The following is a 20,548-nucleotide window of genomic DNA, read 5'->3' on the forward strand; positions in this document are numbered from 1 at the left end:
AATGATTCTGGCTAGTTTTCCTCTCCAGGTAATTACACACATACGTTTTCTGAAATCAGCTATTAATATGGAGAATAGGTTAAGAAATGGGAAAGTTGGATGAAATTCCCAAGAGCACAGGTAGTTTGGAAAATGAGGAGAAATAGGCAGCAGCTTTACAGCTTGTTGCCATCCACATTAATCAGATTTGCAGTAGGCAGCAGCTACTTTATGTGCAAATACTTTAACAACTGGTTTAAAAAACCAAGCAGGATGTCTGAGTCCCCAGGTTCATGTAAAGGGGGTAATGAATACCTGCATAATGAGATAGAAAGGCCATAAACTTGGTGGTGGGAGTTTTCAGTCTCTCCTCAGCTGAGGTTTCTGCAGCTTTCTCAGCCTCAGTGCCAGGCAGGGAGGCAGCCATTTGCCAGGGTCTCCCTGTGGGGAAAGAGGCTCTCAGTGCCTCCAAACGCTGCAGCTTTGCCATCAGTGACTTTGTGCAGTGCCCCATGCATGAGCTACCCTGTGACTCTTGGATCAGAAATGGCCATCCCTCAAAAGGAAAAACTAAAGCTAGTTTGAAAAAATGAAGATCAAAACATAAAGACATGCACTGTGAAATGATTGAGAGAAAACACTTTGATTGATTGATTGAAACTTAAAAAGAGCAGCCATTATTTTGGGTGGTTTTTAATTTAATTTTTGTTCCTGAACTGTGTGTATCTTGAGAGATATTTTTTCACCTATCCTTAACTCAACAAGGACACAGCATCTGTGAGCACCTGGATGAGATGATTTCATTCTGCCCTGTCCTGCTAGTAAACTCAATTTAAAAGGAATCAATCATAACTGTGGTGTGGGAACATGGATCTTTGAGGGAGAGTGGCAGCCTTATGCCAGGGATGAATTTAGCCCTGAGTTTGCTGCAGCCCCATGGAGCCGACCTGGTGGCCATAACTGCAGGAAAACATGCTCAGTTTTTCCATGGGTGGAAATATCTGTGGGGTGGAAGTATCTGTGGGGGTATAAAGCACATTGACAGCTTGTTTGCAAACAGACCCGCACGTGCATGTGGGAGCATTCAATTGACAAGTGTACTGAGGAAATATCTTCAGCCACAACAGGTGAAGAGAAATGGCTCTTTCAGACATGGCTCTGGATTTTGGATGCCAGCTCATGCCCCACATGAAGGCAGCATTGGCACTGATGGCATCTGCGAAAATGTGAGGGATCTCCCTGCATGTGCCAAGGTTGTTGCCTGCCTCCAAGTGGGACTAATGACCACTCCGGCATTAACAGTGATTAAACAGCAACAAAGGCTTTGAAAACAACCCCTCATGAGGTGAATTAGCTGGGTCCAGTGTCTGTGAGCACTGGAGCAGCCGCTGCGGAGCGGTGGCTGTGCTTGCACCTGAAGCCTGAGGTGAGTAGTCTGGTGGGACAGTGACAATGAGGTCAGATGATTTCCTCTAGTCTCCTTGGGGATTTTAAAAACAAGAGGTTAAAAATTAATCCCTGCTTGGGATAATAATCCCCTTGGGTTAACACCAGAAGAGAGAACTGCCTGGCACAGCCGCTGACAGCAGTGCCCTGGTCCTGCCCTCCCTGTGCCAGCCAGGGCAGCCATTGGCCCCCTGGCCATTGTGTGCCTCATCAGTCCCATCCCTGCTGAGCAGGAGCCACATGGCTGAGGGTGAATGTGAAACGACACCTCTGCAGGAGAGCTGTGATGGTGTGAGTATGGTATGGCCTACGTAAAAGGAAAACAGAAAGGGGCAAAGGAAAAAAAACCCACAAAAATTCTGTGTTCGTTCCTCACTCTTCCCTCAGTGCTGTCTCACCCTGTGCAGAGGCTTCAGAGGTGTGAACACATCCTGTTTACATCTGCCACCAAGACGGGGAGGCTGAGGGGAGCACACGGCTGAGGCACTGTTGGAGGAAACGCCAAGTACAGGGAGAGCAGCTGCGGCGGGAGACGGCCCCGGCATGGACACAGTGCCTGTCTACCACGGGGCCATCACCCGCGAGGCCGGCGAGAGGCTGCTGCTGGCAGCGGGCACGGATGGCAGCTACCTGCTGCGGGACAGCGAGAGCATCCCGGGAGTCTACTGCCTCTGTGTGCTGTGAGTATGGGAGCCGAGGGCAGGGGCCTGGGAGGGGCTGCTCAGCTGGCAGCTGATTTCCAGCATTTCCTTCCACAGTATGGGGTGCCCCCACAACAAAATATGTTCTGATGTTACCATCGGCTTACATGAGTGAGACTTTTGGCTCCTTCACCTTTACTTAAGGCAGAGGAGTGCAATAAGTGGTGTGGGGTCCTTTGCAAAGCAAAGAGGAGCAGGTTCTGCCTGGCAGGGCCCACACTTCCTACCGGCAAAAAACCGTAAGGAGAAAGCAGGCAGGAACATGTGTAAGACAAGCAAGGTGCCATGGAGAAATGCCAGGCAACTTAGCTCAGGATGGTGTGTATGGCCTCTTTGTGCTAGATAATCCTCTTGCTTTCTGCCTGTGCTCTTCTGCTTCTCTAGTGTGCCCATGGGTGTGCTCAGCTGCACCCCAGTGTCCCTGTCATTGGGAAAGGTAACATGGAGTGCTGCCATCCAGCATGTGCCTTTGTTCAGGATGCTCTCAGTCCCACAAGCTTGTGGCCTGTCTCACAAGCCACGAGGCTTGGAGCAAACTACCTGTAACGCACATGAAATACTGATGGTAAAGAACTAGGTGGTAATATTTCATCAGATAGGGTGAAAAGGGAGAGATCTGATGGGATAGTCCGTCAGAGAGAGGGTAAAGGTTACCCTGGGACTTTATTTTAATGAGGAAATTTAATTACCCTACTGTTGGTAAAGTTCTTGGAGGTCCTGGTGACACTATACCGTTGCATCAGAAAAACAAAGATGTGTCTATCGAGACACTTACGCCTTACTTCAGTAGGAGAAGGAACGCAAGAGAAAACCCCTTTAGGTCCATCATGAAATTAGCTAACAGGGAACTCAGGTACCTGGCAAAATCACAAGAGAAAGAAGGGTCCTAAGTCAGGTTTTACCCAAATCCCTTGAATACATTTCTGACAATATGTAATTAAGCCCCGAGTGAGCATAATTATCTTCCTGTTATAGACCAGTAAATGGAGACGTGCAAGGAGGTTATAGGCAATCCGAAATTACACAATCCTCTTCTCAGGGAAAATCTTTGTGGCAGTATTTTTTCTTCTCTCATGAAATCAGGTGAACCAAGATAGGTGCTCCTGCTAACAAATACCTTAACAGCAAGCTGAAAAAAGGGAAATAAGAAGCATCTTGAGTTAAATGATAATGGAATAGACATACCAAGAGGTAAGGAGTGCTGTGATTCCTGTGATGGGAATAGGCAATAAAAGCAGAATCTCTTCTAAATAACTATCAGAGGAAATGGGGATATATCACCCTTAGAAGTCATTCAGTGCGAGTGAAACACTAAGGCATTAGAGAAAGGGTCAGAAAGAGTGTTACAATGCTGAATAAGATAGAGAATATCAGAATTAGCCCACCATCAGTCTAAATCAGTATGTAGGTATGTAACAAGGTCTTTCGGTTGTACAGAATCCGTTAGGATTTTTTGTATATTAGTAGTAATTTATGCCCTTCAAAAGAAATTTCATGAATGAAATAAAATATGGAAAATGAAAATAGGAAGAAATGAAAGCATTTCTAACTGTGAAGCTCCACAATCTTTGGAGGAAAAGATACTTCAGTAAGAAACAGAACGCTGCTGAATTGCTTCCAGGAATTATGGGCCATTTGTGTCTTCATGGTATGTTGCATTTAAACATATATATGCCAAACAAAAGGGTAAAAAAAAAAAAATTAATGGTGAAAGTTAAGCAGGCTTTTTACGGAACACAAATCCTTAATAGTTATTCTATAAAGGAAATTTGCAACAGCATCTTGGATAAATCCAGATACAATTTAAATGAAAAATGTTACGATGCGTATGAACTGATACAGAAAAAAGACAGCTGAAGAATGATAGAATTAAGCCTTGGTTCCAACACTTCTTAATATTCAGTTCAAATAATTACGTAAGAAGTAGCAGATATGGTAAACAGCATATCACACAATAACTATGGAGACAGTTTTCATAAAGATACCAGGAAAGGATCCCACACTGAGATAGCAATGACAGTTTGAAGAAATGTGGGCTATAAACTAGAGAAGTGCTTTGACAGGCAAAGTTTGCCAAAGCAGAGCACTTTAGTGGAGAGACTGGAGGAGAAGGAAAGGAAGGCATGAGAGAAAGCCAATGGACATAACGTGTCCGAATTCAAGTCTGGACATCATGGGCAGAGATGGAACAAGGTAAAAAACATGCATGTGCAGGGGAGCTCTGGTAAAAACTGAGGGAAATGTGCAGTTGCTGTATTCATTCTGTAAGAAAAAGAAAAATAAGGAAAAAATAAGTACTTATCTACTTTTTAAAATACTTCATTCTAAATAAATAAATAATGGAAATTATTAGGAATAACAAAGCAATTTACATTTTGGTTTAGAATCCATTCTGATGATCACTATAGGAATATCTAGACATATGAAGATCAGACAAAAGATGAATTTACTGGAAGTAATGAAGTGATTTTGAAGCATGGGAAATAAGGCTGGTCAGCCATTAGATATATTGCAATAAGTATCTGAGCTAAACAAAACATTTTGCATGTTCCTAATGACAATTTCTAATGGAAGTGTATCTGTTTTATTCTGCTAATAGTGTTTCTATTGCCCTTAGAAAACAAAAAGAGAAAAATAGTCTAGTTTTTCAAAATCAAGATGTGTTTAGTCTGTCTTCTTTCCCCTCTCCCTCCACTTCCCTGGAGAAGTAAAACAAACCAAAACAAATATAAAGCCCTGCAGCTTCCCAGGTCTAACCCTTCTTAGGGTTCCTTTTTCCATCACAGGGGAATTATAAGGCACAGTTCTGACAAAGATAAAAGAAATATTTATCAGAAGAGCAATTAAGCATATATTTGGATGACAATGGTATCATCTGCTTGAACTCACATTGGTAGCTGCTCTGCAACTCCAGCTCCAGGTACAGTAATTGTCAGGCCCTGTGATTTCACTGCATTGCTTATGCTCAAATAAAGTCTCCTTTTCCCAAGAAAATGCATAAATTTGTAATGCCACAATTACCACCACACCCTCTCCCTGAAGCACCTCCAAAAAACCCTGACATATTTTAGCAGGCTCTGAGCCTCTTAAGGCACACAATAAGGACTGCAGTGTTCATGGTCAGGCTCATTCACCTTTTGCTTTTCCAATTAAAAAGTGGAGCCCTGACCTTTAAAAAGGAGAAGAGTCAAGACTTCATGAATCCCTTGTGACTGACGCTGATTTTACAGGGCAAGCATAAAAGAGACAGGTAGTAGCATAAAACCTGACCTATAGAGGTGGGTAACTGCAGCAGGCAGGGCCCTGTTGGAGCATTCATCTAGAAAACTCTGCTTTCTCTCTTCTTTGTTTCTCCTGCGCTACTGATTTATCTCCCCTGAATGCTGCTTTCCACTTTCTGAAGATGGGGTGTGCACATGGTGTGCCTGAAAGCCTTCAAAGAGACAATGAACATTTTCTTGGTATGACTGCGGCAAAGCACAAAGGACTCACTTTCAAAAAGATTTTAAGACCACAATTAAACTATGCATGGAAGAGTAGGAAGGTTTTGATTTTCAATTGTGTGCTCCAGGGCTCTTGCAAACAGAGGTGCTGCTTTCGGAATTTGGCAAAGATTTTAATACCACATGCTCCCAGATCTTCCTTGTATGAATATCATTATTGAATTGATAATATATACTTTAAGGATGTTGTGAATATGTCAAAAGAGGTACACAATCTTTTCCCGGAAATTTTTGGACTTGCATTGAAAAGCAAGATTTTTGCTGTTCCTGAAAACTGGACTAGAAGAAATGTATATACTTTATAAAACATACACGTTTTACCCATAAACAAGTTAGACACTACACACAGTACACCAGGGTTTTAATATCAAACCCGATTGTTCCAGGGAGCTTTCTTTACTGGTCTGGTTTCCTCTTTGCTCAATGCCCCGTTTGACATTTTTAGCACCCTCAGAAATCCTCTGTGCTCACAGCTCCTAATGAAGTCAATGGGGGACACGGGACACACTAATGGTGACTACTCTGAGGGGCAGTCTCTTAAACCCTGCCTGAAAAATGTATAAATAAGATGCCTGAGAGTACCAAAAGCCCCATGTTCCTTCACAGATATATGAGCACACATGCAGAAACAAGCAGCTCATGCCTGAATTGGCAAAGATAAAGCATTTGTAGTTTGGGTTTTAAAATTCATATACTTGAAAATACTGAGAATGTTAGTAGTTGTTTCAGAGCTTTAAGTAAGACAAACATGACGTGCTTGTCAAAGTGTATGTTCAGATGATTTGTTTGAAACCAGCTGCTTGTGTACTCTGCTGCATTCAATTTGTGGAGAATAATCAAAAGCTGGAATTGAAAGCTGTTTAGAGCTCTTGAAGCAACAGTAATGGCAACAGGGATAGGCTGCAGTCCTATCAGATTTTACGTGTGCTATTTTTTCTGTCACTGTAACCACGGTGCACAAGTTCAAGGCAACGTGCTGAAACTTTCTGATGCGGCAGATACATCAGCTGTACAGCATGAAGGTGTAATACAGGATCACAAGCCAGCTTCAGCTTAGCATGTCCTTTCTTTCCTATGAAATATTTTTGATAGAAATGGCAGAATAATTGCATTTTTTGTAACATTGCACACAATAGTCATTATCAGTTAAAATGTAATTTTGAACAAAAGAACCCTCAATTCAACGTTGCTGTTGTAAATATCACACACAGTTTTCAGCTTTGAAAAAAGTCTTCTATAGCACAATGGTAAATTTTACTGAGGTGAGTATTTCAGGTGCCTGATAACCAGAGTGAGTGTTGTCTTTGCAGAGCATAACTTGGCTAATGACCATTACATACTCTAATGGCTTTTCTTGGAAGGGTAGACAGCCTGAATCATGGAATCGATGAAGCTTAGTGGAAGGTTAAGTTATTGGCCTGCCACAAAGTAATATCCATCTGCTTAGCATCTCAGATTTGAATAAATTCTTACTTTATTTCTGAATTTGAAGAAATTCCTCTTTGACTTATTGCTTTTGTCTGGAATCTCCTTGTACCAGACTGACACAAACCCTGCTCAGAAAGGCTACACACTTGCTCTTTAGGTAAATCAGCAGCATTTCTTCAGATGGTTAGGAGTGTTGAAGTGGTGAAGATACCGACAATCTTCCACAGAAATCTCTGCATAAATTCAGAGCTATTTCACAAGATTTAACTTTCTCTTTTAAGGTTTTGTTAATTTCAGAAGAGAAAAACAAGATAATGCATTTTCTTTATAGTGCTACTGCATTACAGCAAGTTAATATGTGTTACTGATGCTGTATTGAGGGTAAATTTTTCCCACAAGAAGTGTTGATATAGGACTCAGTGACAGAAATCAGTGACATAAATGCTAACTCAAGAGCTGCTGTGAGTCAGGCTACAGTCACTCTGTTGGGCTTTTCAGATGTTGTAAACACCAGTTTAACCTATTTTATTCACTCTTGCAGACATAGAGCTTTATCTTGCACATCATCTCAATGTGAACACTACTTCTTCAGCTTGAGTTAGCTGATGGGTAGTAATTTCTAAGTTGCTGTACTTTGATTGTATAGGTGGGACCTAAATAAGGAGGGAACCAGGCTGTTTGTCAATCAGAAAATACAAATTCCAGGAGAGAGTGAGGAGAAGATTGAAGGCTCCAAGGCACTGCTGTGTATTCCCCTAAATTCAAGAGTTTTGGCTTTGTGGGAGCCATCTCCCACCTCTGTAGCTCCTGTTGTGCCCATGCCATCATCCACATTTCCTGTGCAGGTTTGCCCACCAGGAAGCTGCCTGAAGTTGGTCCCTCTGGGCATTCAGGAGCTGATCTGCACCTACATCAAACACCTATGATAGTGCAGAAGTGGCTCCAACCTGACCTCCTGTGCTCATCTTCTCCATGACATTGACCCCCGCTCCAAATGCATGGAGTTCCCCGCAAGCGCCCCGGCAGGGCTCCTCTTCAGAGCAGTGTCGTACTCATCTCCATAGCATTAAGTGGTTTCTAAGCATTATCTCTGCTTGAGAGATGAAGAGTTTAACTCTGTTTCACGGAAGAGAAAGGTGACTCAGGTCTGCAGTACCCTCTAGCTTTGGGTTCCCAGTGTGAGGGCAATGGGAAGGGATTCTGAGGCTACCAAATGTTTTTCTGCACAACTTGCTGATTTTGCTTGCATTGTTGAGGTCTGTTTCCTTGTTTCATACAGCTTTGGCTTCCAAAACACCCATCTTCTGTTCCTGGCTGTTCCAGCATTTTGTGCTGCTCCCAGTTCAAGCCCTCTCATACTTTACCTCTGTAGGTCCCCTTCCTTACTCATGTAGTCTTTCTGTCAGGGCTTTAATTTTCATTGCTGTTTCCTTGCCCACTTGGCATGGTTCCCTTTTCTTTCCATCCACATCCATCCCACCCAGTCCCACACTTCCTGTCCAAGATGCCCCATTACTAAATCAGCTTCTGGTTTTATCTCACTAATCTAGGCCAGGCCACGCACATACATTTGAGATCCTGGACACTGCTTAGCTGAGTGCCCTTGGTACAGCCAGCCCAGACATGGTGATGCTGCAACTGCTGACAACCTTCAGAGAGTGCCTCTCTTGCAGCCTAGGAAGGCACTACTGATTTCAGAGACTGCAAGAGATATACCTTCTTTCAAACAAATTTTATGTCTTACTCTGAAAACTGGGCACCTCCTCCTCTGACAATTAGAAGATTATTTTTTTTAACATGGGAAAAGCACTGTTTTGCCTAACATGTTCCCTTCCACATTCTCCAGCCCTAAAATAAGGGTGACACAAACCCCTATGAAATGAAATTTCAGTCTGAGATGCTAAAACTTGGCAAAGTTATTAAGAAACTGACTCTGGGCAGTATAATGTTCAGAACCACTGTTTTTGGGCCACACCATGGTCTGGTTCTTAAACTACATTGTAAAGCGAAATTCCAAGGTAAGGTCAGGTTGTAAATATACCAGGTAAGAAGAGCTGATTGACATAATGCAATGACATCTGAAGAGAAAGATATGTAAGAGGAAGAAATTGATGTAATTTATTGCTGGCACGGCTTTCCCTTGTCTCCCTGTCTTTCTCCCTTTTTATTTGTTCAATTTTGGGCTCAGAAATGGATAAAAAAATTAGTTTAATAAAATTTCCTAATTGAGATGCAAAATATTTGGAAATGATTTTAAAGTATACCATGCAGCTGAAATGTCATGGTTAATTTTAATCTGCAGCATGTGTCTAATGTCCTCAGGCCATTTTAATGGTGCAGAAGATTGTAATTATTCACCTCTTAAAGTAAATGCAGCTTTAACAGGTCTGATCACAGCTGAAAAGGAGGAATGGAGAGGACAGGTAGACAGATGGTGTTTCAGTATGTCATCTGTGAATGATGTCTTGGTAACTCTTTGGGAGGAATTTTCTGGGTATGAAGAAAAAAAAGCCTATAACATAAAGTGGACTGGTCCCTGTAATGGCAACTTTTTCTAGGTCTTCCTTCGACAAAGTTTTCCAAGGGAAGGTATTAAAATAGAGACTGTGTTAGTGCAGTTCCCAGCTGGTATAACATATCTTTCCTTATGGAGACCAAAAAAAAAGTGAAATGTCATAAAAATATCTCAGTGGTGACCAAAGCACTCTTTCATAAGTGCTATCTGATATCGTCCTTACAGCAATGGCTCTTTTCTGCTTCCCCCCATCAGCATTTTGGCATTTTTTTGCCTATGAACAAAAATTTATAGAGTTTAATTCATCAAGATGTTAATTCATGATTGCTCTGTCCCTTGAGCTTCACTGACAGGAGAGAGGAGCTGTTGTGAGTGAGGCTATGTCTGTCCCTGGGACAGGTGAAGGGATGGGACAGTCCTTCACTGAATCTTTACCTGGGTGTCATGAACTGGTCCTCCTCCAAGATGTGATGGTACACCAGTGTCACTGAGAGTGCTCTCTGAGATCACACCATATATAGGAACATTGTGTCGCTCTAGGAGTGTTTTTTCTGCCCTGAAGAGAGTAAAACGTAGAAAATTGAGCTGTCCTCTCATGTTAGCTGGGGAATTCTCATTTCCTGTGACTTAAGCTTCAGTAAATGAACTTTTTCACCTGCTTTTGCCCAGAGTTACACGCTTTACTCTTTGGAAGGTAATGTCCTCTACAATCTCAATTTTAATTTGTGCATTTAATTTTTCTTTTGAGAAAAACACTTTGACCTTCCTTCAGCCCACACTGATCTTAGTTAACGTTAGGTAGATTAAATCATAAAAACTTTTCTCATGGGAGGCTGTAGCAGTGCTGCACATGTAGCAGTAAACTTGGCCAAAAATCGTATCACTTGTAAATGGAAGGTAAAAAACTCTTTGAAGTGGTAATGAAGTTAAGTTCCTGCTGTATGACAGAAAGTTTTGATAAGATCATGTTCATTGGGAGAGTACTTATCACAAGAGCTGAAACTTGCTTTCCTTGTGGAAACCAAGGTTCCAATGGAAAGTAGTTTGATGGGAAGACCTGGCTGTTCACCCTCTTAACAAAACACATCCCCCTTCCTTTGTGCATTTCCTTTGAAGAACCAGATGTGGATGTCCAGGTCATCTCCCATCTACACAGTGGCTCGCTTTCCTGGTGGTTTCAGAGCCAATAACAGATGATAATGTTGTGTTTTTTAACTTAAGCACAGTAAAATCACCTCAGACCTTTCAGTCTTTCCTTCTCTGGGAAAAACATGAACATTTGCCAGGAGAGTGGAGAGCTCTCATTTGTCCCTCATGAGGCTGTGATAACAATGTCATACTCCTCCCATTCTCCACACTGTGCTCAAAGCATCCCTTTTCCCAAATTCTTGTTCCTTTTTCAGAACCTCATGGGCTTTTAATCTGAGCTATCCTTTGTGCTTTCCCCGTGTTCAGCTGAAATATTTTACAGTGTAATTTTTGGAAAAATGCAGGATAGGTGCCTATCTTGTATCTCACCATACTTCAATACTGAATATTACTTTATCTGACCTCTATTTTTCAATTTGTTCTGCTTATCAAACCTTTCTGGCAGAGTGCTGAGAGCCAACAGGCAGTTCAGAGTCAGAACAGCACTGAAGCCCCTCAACCCCTTCAACTCATACAATCTCTTACGTAGAAAAACAATGAAAGAAACAACAAATGGCAGCTTTCCAGACAACTGTGCTATTTGTGTAAAAATCAGATTTTAAAGAGACTGAAGCAGCTGGAATTCTTTTGGGTAAACCAAGAACCAAGCAGGGGTAGTAGAATCATAGAATCATGAAATGTCTTGGGTTGGAAGAGACTTTAAATCTCCTCTAGTTCATCCAGTTCATCTAATCATCTAGTTCCAACTGCCCTGACGTGGGCAGGGATGCCACCCATTAGACCAGGTTACTCATACCCTTGTGCACAGGGTAGTATTGAAAACAGAAGGCAAGATCATGAGTTTTAGACGTATAGATACTGATTCCGGTGGGTTTGAGGCTTTTAAAAAAAATCAGTGCAGAGAAGGTTAAATACCCACTTCAAAGAGATGGAACAATGTAGGAACCCAGACATGGTAAAGTGTCAGAACAAAATGCCAGGAACTGTTTAGTATTTCCCAGTACATTATTGCCTGTAAAATCCTCATTTCAGTAACCATATATTGGCTGGTATTCTACATACTTAGGTACAAGAAAGCTCCTTGTGATTTTTAAGAAAAGATTAATGTGAACTTCATATTATCATGAAAAGCTGATGACACACGCACAGCTCTCAGTCTTTAAGAAAGAACATGATGGTACAGGACTGTCTGAGGGCCCTAAAGGGAGACACTGCTTTCCCTGAACATGAACGTATATAATCTAGTGGCTTAGAGGGATGTGCTTTTAACAGCTGGGCTTGAGCTCTGGCTTCAAACACCACTGACCATGGTGCCATGGCATGGACAGGAAAGCTGTTCCAAATTCTTCCCTCCTCCTGCAGCCATATCAGATTCTTCACATCTCTTCGCGAGGTCCAAATCCCTGATGGACTGCGGCTTGCTGGGGAAAGCAGAGGGGAAAAGCAATGATGGCTGTTTTCCTCCTTAGGTTTCCACGAAGTGAGCATGGCCAGCTGCTTTTCATGTCTGTCTGGGGAAAGGGTTCCCTTGGTAGACATGAAGAGGTGGATGATGTTGTGGTGGGATTGTGGGGTAGCATCAGGCACATTCCCATACTCAAGGAGAGGAGGGCAGTGTCTCAGCTGTGCACAGGGAGCTTGTCCCTGCAGCAGCCTGGATGGGAGGGAATGGCTTTGTGTCCTTCACCTCCGTGCCTAATCACAATGGCAGTTGAGTGGTGGGGGCAGAGCTCACAAATCTCCATAGGCATTTTGCTCCCACTTCGTGGGGTTATAGCAGAGTGGCAGCTCTTAAAGACTTCCTGCTTGGGCAAATTATACCAGACACCACTTTGCAAAGGTTGCTGTAATGACTTTTAAACAGGAATTTATCCAGGAGCCATGACACAGAGCATAAATAATTGCAATCATACAATATCTGTGTCATTGATGGTTTCTCATATTTCAGAGTAACTGCTATAATGCCATGCATAATTGGAAAGAAATACAGTATATTTCTGCCTTCTTAAGAAAAAGAATTGATGGTCAAATAAGGAATGGTCCCTAAAATCCTGCTGTGTGTTCATGTAAATCTATGTAGTGTGAAATAGAAGCATAGAATCATAGAATACGCTGAGTTAGAAGGGACCCACCAGGATCATTGAGTGCTGGCACTGCTCAGAACAGCCCCAGATTCACACCATGTGCCTGAGAACATTGTCCAAATGCTTCTTGAACTCAATACAATCTTTCTTATCTGATATCATCTAAACTAATGTTGTACCCATGGAGCTGCTATAAATTGATTCTGAGCTAAATTTTTGGATATTAGTGTAGTAATCTACCATGTAAATGGGTTCATGAGAGAAGCAAGAGTGACTTTGGCATGAGTTGTGCCTTGTTATTAGTATATGGCTCCTTATTCCCCAAAGACTCAGATTTTAAAGGAAGGAAGATTCCACAGTCTTACATGCCTCTTTTATCAGTATTTGAAAGTTGGGAACATACGGGCAAAGCAAAGAGTAATTGTTTAACTCCTTTTTTGTGGGTATAGCTTCCCAAATAAATTACAGTTATGACATTGCTTCTGTTAACATCTGCATTTGAATGAATCACAGAACAGTAATGCCACCTGTCAATAACACACCTTCTCTTTTTGCCGGGAAAATGTTTCTGCTGTGTGTCAGTGAAAGGAGGTCACTGAAAAAATTTATAAAAATGCTGAGGAAGGAATGAAAGTAGCACCATTTAACCTAAAATAACTGAATACTGCTAAACTAGATCTGAGTCAGACCAATCCCTCTCATCCCAAAAGAACCCAGTAGGTTTAACGCTGCATCTGGCCAGGGGGGTTTTTAGCTACCTAGAGCCTTTAGAGGTGAATTTATTTTTAAGGAAAAGTTAGCAGAGACTAACTTTTTAATGTGAGAGTCAGCTAACTTTTAGCCAGCTAGAAGTCAGCTGACTGTCACATAACAGTGTAATTCTTTTGAAAACTGTTAGGACAAATGAATAATAAATACCTGTTGATATTTTTTTTTTCACAGGCATCAGGGTTATGTTTATACCTACAGAGTGTCCCAGACAGAAACTGGATCTTGGAGTGCTGAGGTGTGTACTTTCCTTTCTGAAAGTTTCTACATCCTGTTTGATTATAGATTTAATGCAATTTATTCAAATTATTCATGTTTCTGCCTATTCTGATTTTCATTGATGGTAATTGATCTAGAGTGCATCCATCAGTAGCATGTCTTGGTGCCATTTCTGACCATCTAGAACTCATAATTTTCTGTTTCATTTCAGCTGTTGCATAATGCCATAGTGCATCATTTTGCATCATTTTAAATGGCAAAAATATTGTGGTTGTATAATTTGACAAGCACAATCTGTTTCCTTCTATCCTATGTACCACCAATGTCAGAATACTGAAGAAATAATTTTCAGTGTATACTGTTTTAATTCATTAATCCAGATTAATTCATCATTAGTGTGAAATATATATAGGGTAGCCAAAACTTGATACAAAATATATTTTCCCCCATCTGACAAGAAACTGGTAATTTGGGTGCAGGAAAACATTACTTATAATACAGACAACATTTAGGTTGATGGAATTGGGATATTAATCTCTATTTATTTTATAAATTTTTTGTTCTTTGGATGCACTCTGTGTGTTAATTCATAATTAGCTTTCTGTTTGTATGTTAATGAACATTTATTACAAATATTATATAATTTCTAGACAGGCATAATTCCTCGGCCATTAGTATACTAGAAGTGATTCTGGAAGACAAAATTGGTTCTTGGGGTTACCCTCAACAAATCACGGGGTGGAAGTGACTGACATTACTGTGGAGTAGGTAATTATCTGTGTGACCCTTGGGAACAGTGCCCAGTAATTCTTTCTATAACACATCAGGAGCACCCTGTAAGGGTTAGGATTTGTAGTGCCCAGGACGGAAGTTTTTCAGGACAGGGTGAGGATGACGGTGCACCCATCATGCCAAGGTAAGCACTGGCATCTGTGAAAGGATTCCAGGATGCCAGGGACCTCCATCTGTGGAAGGTAATTCCCTGATTGAGGCTGCAGCCTCCTTTAGCCCTAGGTGACATCAGCATCTACAGTGAGGTTTTTCTGGTGTTACATGGACCTGCTACAATGTCTGGCCTGTGACCTCCACTGGCTCTCTGTGTGTGGCTTTTGGGCTTTCCTTGGCTGTATTTTAGGCAAACCTTACTTGAGTTTCACACCATAGGTGTGCTGAAGGCCCAGGCTTCTCTGCACATCCTCTGCAGGAGAAGGTCCCAGTTACAGATCCATTATACCAACCCTTCTCTTAAGGAACAGAAACATTTAAGTAAATGTTGCTAAGACCGTGCTGGCCTCAGCTGTTAGACACAGCAGCCTGTCCAACTTATCCCCATGGTATGTGCCTCCAAGGCCAAAAGAGACTCCAGATGCAGCTGGTCCTTTCCTGTTTCTGCTTCCTTCCCTATGGCTGGTTAATCTCTGAGCAAACTCAGATCACACCCATCTTTCAAGGATGATGCAGAGAACTTAAAGCAGTGCTGGTGAAATCCCAGCCAGTGTGAAGACTCCAGCTGGTGCCAGGGAGGCTGGATTTAGCTCACAGCTGCTGGGTGAGAGCAGTGTCCCTTGAGTGGGACTATGCTGGCAGGACCTATGCTTGTCCTCCCTTGACTTTGATGAGGAGGAGTTATTACAAGAATGCCCTGAAGGATTTAACACAAACATTGGATTCTTGATTAAAAGCACACATAGTTTCATTTCATACTGTTTGAAAAGTTGCTAATGTAGAGAGATAGAAAGACTCCCACTTTTAATAAATAGGTAACATTTGGCTACTGTCTTTGTACAAGAGGTAGACAGGAATGCTCAATGAACATATAAGCCAGCATTGAATGCTCCAAGAAGGGTTTGCAAAGAGGCTGTGTCCTTGCTGGAATTCAGTGGTGTGAGGACTCCCTTTCTGCAGTAAGCCCAGGTTGCTCCCTAGGTTTTCTTACTGGTGTTTCTAGGATGGAACTGTCTTACTGATACAGGCTAGGAAGTTACTGCTAAGGAGGTTAAATTACTGGCTGCAATAAGTCAGGGTCAGAAACAGCAAAAGGTCACCTGTAAGTTTGCCTAATTAGTGTGGCAGGTGAGTGTGGGTAATTAGTGTGTGTTTCTCTTGTAGCAATTAAAAAATCTCTTCCAACTTTCTATTGCCATGCTGCTGGAAACTGCTCAGTGTAGGAAGACTGAGATGCCCCTGGGAAAGTGGAGAGCAGTGCAGCTCATTGAGTCATCTTGAATTGGCACATAAGGGGGTTCACATCCATGGCTGGCTCCTTCCCTGGGAGCTGTGTGCATTTCTGAGGACAAGGCCTGTGTGCCAGCACAGGCACTGGGCACCCAGCACCCCTTCTCAGCTCTCCCCCTTTGGCTTTGCAGACAGCGCCTGGGGTCCACCGGAGGCTCTTTCGGAAAGTGCAGAACCTCATTCTGGCCTTCCAGAAACCCAACCAAGGCATTGTGACACCCCTGCAGAACCCAGTTGTCAACGATATGAAAGCCAGCTACTGCCCAGGTACCGGTGGGGGGAGGAAACCTTGGCTACAGCTGAGCAGAGCCTCCACAGTGGCAGGGACAGAGATCTCAGACTTACTTGTATATTTGACCTGAACTTGCCAGCAGAGTGACATTGCCAAAAATGTGCCCTAATTTTGCTATCATGTCATTTGAAATGCTGTCACTCAGGTGCTCATTACAGACAGAGCCTGTCAATGTGATAAGAAAATGGATTTTTAATGTGTATTCCTGAGTGCTGTGGCAGCAATGGCTGCCTTCCCTCACCAGCACCCTCGCTCATGGGAGTATGAGCCTTCTGGACTGTCCATTTTCTTGCAGTGTGCATCTGTTCATATATTTGTGATTATTTCTCTTAGGGAGGAATGAAGGCTATGACTTCCACCTGCAGCCATCATGAGGATGTCTCCACAAGTGTGACATAAACACATCTTCCAGCATCTCCTCTAATCCATGCTTTAAAACAGAATGATTTATATGATAGTAAATACAACTCTGTGAGTTTTCTTGTAACATTTGCAGAAATGTGTATTTCATAGAATTTATTGCTCAAGATGTCGAAATTTAAGTTTCGGAGTACTTTGAACTTATGGTGGGATAATTTTTGGTTTAATTTTTTTTTCCTAAGAGAGGATAAAAAACCATGAACTGCTAAATCCTTCATGTCTTTTTTTCCCCCTTGTACTGTCAAGTAAAAAATTTTTCCCTTCAAGATTAGCTCTTAATTAATAATTAGTTATTAGTTTTACATTTCTTGCCTTTGGATCTTGCTTTGCTTTGTTCTGGTTGGCATTTATGCAGAGTCGGGCAAGTCTCCTTTTATAACCTTAGGAGAATTGTTTGCATTAAAGTGTCCTTGCCTTGGGTGGGCTGTGTTTGTCATTCATACAATTCCTAAAGATATTCTCAAGTGACACCCTGAGGATCCCCATTAACTGATTTCCCACCGAACCAGTTGCTCTGCCCCGTAACAAAATCTGTCATTTTCGCAATGACCAAGAGCTTAAATAATGCACAGAGTAACCGAGAACACCCAGTGAAGTGGAAAGCCTTGTTCTTTGCTTTAAGGTGTTCCCTGTACTTGAAACAAGCCATCCTTGCATACAAGTTAAAAAAATAAATTATTTTTGCATGACAGCTTTTCTCTCTTTTCCTATCTGTGTTTCCATGCTGCTGCTGGGCTCCTGGAGGAGAGGTTTGAATCTACAGGACCCATCAGCTGTGCAGGGTTAGCAAGAGGCTGCTGGAGAACTCAGAGTACATGCCTTTTGCACCTGGGGGGGAACAAGTGCGATGACACTGTGCTAATGGATCGGCAGACAGTAGGAAACACTTTTGAACAGACTGGGTGTCCTATGGCCCTCTTGTTTGAGGGGATGGGGCTGTGTTTGAGGAGGTAGGGCTGTGTTGCCCTGCAGTCCACAGTCCAGACTGCCTCTACGTGGGTTTTTGCCAGGTAGGCTTGTGTGAGTTCCTGTGGGCTTTGGGAGGGAACCCAGCTAGGGCCCAGCCTTGTTTGTGTGCAAGGGGGATGCATCTGGTCCAGCTGGCTGGTTTGTGCCACCAATTGTCATGCTGCAACAAACACAAATGGTCCTGACTACTAAAAGAATGCGAGTCTCACATGCTCCCTTCCAAAGCACATGACTAACAGTGATTGCAAATGGACTACAAAAATATGTGTAATTACAAAAAACCAACCCTTTAACATTGTATAGGCACCTTTGTGTTGCTCTGGTTTTGTTTTATGCCTATACTTGTCTCTTCTGCAGATCTTGGAAGGCTGATAGTATTTCCTAAGAGAGAAAGAGGCTTTTCCCAGAAATGCCAGGCTACAGGCTCAGGGAGAACAAAACTAACTGAATTTCACCAGACACAGCCACCTGCAGCTTAGTGGCACAGTAAGAGGCCCCACACCTGCCTTGTTTTCACCTCACTAAAGGCAAGTTGGATGTGAACAGTGACAGAACTAAGTGGCCTGCAAAGTCCAGGATTCAGCAAGGTGGGGATGCTCCATGCAACATTTGATAAGGCTGAATGGTTTACCTTTTTACCCCCTCTGTGTTTGTGAGAGAGAATGTGTGTGTGAGACAGTGCAAGCAAAAAAAGATTTTCTGTGAAGCACAAGTTTCTTGTAAACTGGCAATAGGAATACATGCAATAAATGAACCTCCCAGTCTTAACAGGGACTAGTGGGCAACACTGTTGCAAAGTTGTGGTTGTGACATTTTCAGATCACTACTCTGTCTAATTGAAGGTCAAATTTCATCTATGGTGAACTGTCCCATCATATTTTACACAGCATGTACATGTTGCTCTGCCTTCTTTGTACATGTGCTCATTGGTTGAAATTAGTCTTACCTTAATACAGTGCCCTACAGTGGCAGATCCAGCATGATTTCCTCTTTAATAAAATATTTAAAGGCTGTTTTTTTTTATCGTTACATAACTCAGCAAATGCAGTGGCTGGTTTGCTGTCACTTGTGCCCATTGAATCTTTCCCTTCTCCTCCCAGCTTGCTGTGAGCCTGTGGCATCTGGTCCCTGGCAGCTCCTCTCCAGCTTTGTGCTCCTGAAAACCATGCTTCCCCAAAGCCTGCTGAGCTGCTGGGTGCTGGCAGTATGTGCATGCAGCCCCAACCTTCCCGGGGAGCTCTTCTGCTTTCTGACTGCTGGGTCTAAACCTCTCGTTCACCTGGCCTCTCCTGGGAGCAGGAACAGGTGTGCCTGGAAACCATCCCTGGCAGATGATTGCACAGTGGTAGGGATGCATGCAGTGGGAAGAACCTTACCCAGGGGCTGTTTCCTACAGAACTGTCCTATTGACTTGAGGCTGAGGCTGCATGTGGCAAACCCGCAGCACACAAGCAGCAGCTGCTCACCCGCTCTGCGGTGCAGTGAGCTGAGGATAACCGGTTTGACTATGGTTGACTCCAGAAATGCATTGTTCTTTTGAAAAAGACATAAAATACTCTAGAAGATGCCATTTCTGTTTAAAGCTGAGAATGTCTTTTCAGTTTCTGAGGTAAATTATTAAGACAGAGGCTTGTATTTGTTTCTTTTGGGTACCCAAGGGTCTGGAATTGCTGTAGGCTTAAACAAGGTGGAAACAGAGAGAAGCTGATGGTGCCTGTGATAACAAGTAGATGCTTGGTTATGGGAACAGTAATATGGAAATTATATAGATTTCATACAATGACTTAGGTGTGAGGAGCTACAGATCCTTTCAGAGAGCAGCAGCTGCATTTTGCGGGCATGACTTCCCACATGATGTCAGTATCACCTGCTGCTTCCTTCCCATCATCTCCTTCAGGCTGCAGCCACACTGGGCTCAGCCCCTTGCTGCTGCTCTGTTCCCCTGCCAGCCCTCCCACCCTGTCCCCTCCCCTCGCTGCCACAGCCCCAGCTCTGGCAAGTGGCTTTGTAGCTCACTGTGTTACCCCTGCTCTGGCCCTCTCCCCAAAAAGGGAATGCTGTTCCTCTGCAGCAACTGATGCTCCTTCAGCTCTGGCTTTGCCTCCACTAAGCCCTCCCCTGCTCCCTGTCTACGGCTCTGACAGCCCTCCTGCAGCACTAAATCAATACAGTCTCCCAGGCTGGTTTTCTTCCCTTTTCTACTGGAGCACCCCTTTGGAATCGCTTCCTTCTCATCCACCCAGAACAGCCTCAGCCCTTCTGCTTGGTTCTTATCCAGCTCAGCTGCTCCAAGGTTTTTTGCCATGTAACCTTCCCTTTAGCCTTAAGCATTCCTTGTGCCCCTCCATTCATGCGCTCTTCCTCTCTGCTGCATGTACCAGGCTTTTAATGTTCTATTTTCCTGGGCACATACTTTTGATAACACAGAATCATTCATCCTCATCTATTTGAGGGAGCTCTAAAGAACATGCAGATACTTAAACTTTGCTACTCATACTACCAGCACCATTGACTTCACCCACTCTGTTATTAGGAGTGCAAAGGCATTTAACAGAGTATTTTTTCCCTCTCACATTTGCTTTGATGAAATATAATAACCTTTGCCCAGAAACTGGCTGGGATTTTACCAGCAGCGAAACCTGCAGAGTTATAAGCATGAACTTTGGTGAATCAGACGTAAAATTAAATTTTGCTAAGCAACATCCTGTCCCCAACTTTTGAATCAATCAAGATTGGCTGAAGTCCTAACTTAGCTTTATGGAAGCACCTTTTACTGACATGACCAGAATATCGCAAATACTGATGTAAACTGATGTAAACAAAGACAACATCACACGCCA

The 20,548-nt window shown here is 42.8% G+C and overlaps 1 protein-coding gene across 1 annotated transcript; it reads left to right on the forward strand.

The window, feature by feature from the left end:
* Positions 1–1,790: 1,790 nt before the first annotated feature.
* On the forward strand, positions 1,791–17,430 carry SH2D1A (SH2 domain containing 1A). The gene is made up of 4 exons (XM_032123531.1): positions 1,791–2,105; positions 13,748–13,811; positions 16,159–16,294; positions 16,653–17,430. Exons 1-4 carry the CDS (start codon positions 1,969–1,971, stop codon positions 16,691–16,693), a joined length of 378 nt encoding a protein of 125 aa, XP_031979422.1. The 5' UTR covers positions 1,791–1,968; the 3' UTR covers positions 16,694–17,430.
* The last annotated feature ends 3,118 nt before the right edge of the window (positions 17,431–20,548 follow it).

This window comes from Corvus moneduloides, chromosome 14 (assembly GCF_009650955.1).
Source record: "Corvus moneduloides isolate bCorMon1 chromosome 14, bCorMon1.pri, whole genome shotgun sequence".
NCBI classification, from domain to species: Eukaryota; Metazoa; Chordata; class Aves; order Passeriformes; family Corvidae; genus Corvus; species Corvus moneduloides.

Bases quoted from the DNA above. Each gene is read 5' to 3' on its own strand.
- SH2D1A (XM_032123531.1), top strand. From the start codon at position 1,969: ATGGACACAGTGCCTGTCTACCACGGGGCCATCACCCGCGAGGCCGGC. The intron at 13,812-16,158 runs GTGTGTACTTTC...TTGGCTTTGCAG, and splicing joins CTGGATCTTGGAGTGCTGAG to ACAGCGCCTGGGGTCCACCG. The intron at 16,295-16,652 runs GTACCGGTGGGG...TATTTCTCTTAG, and splicing joins GAAAGCCAGCTACTGCCCAG to GGAGGAATGAAGGCTATGAC.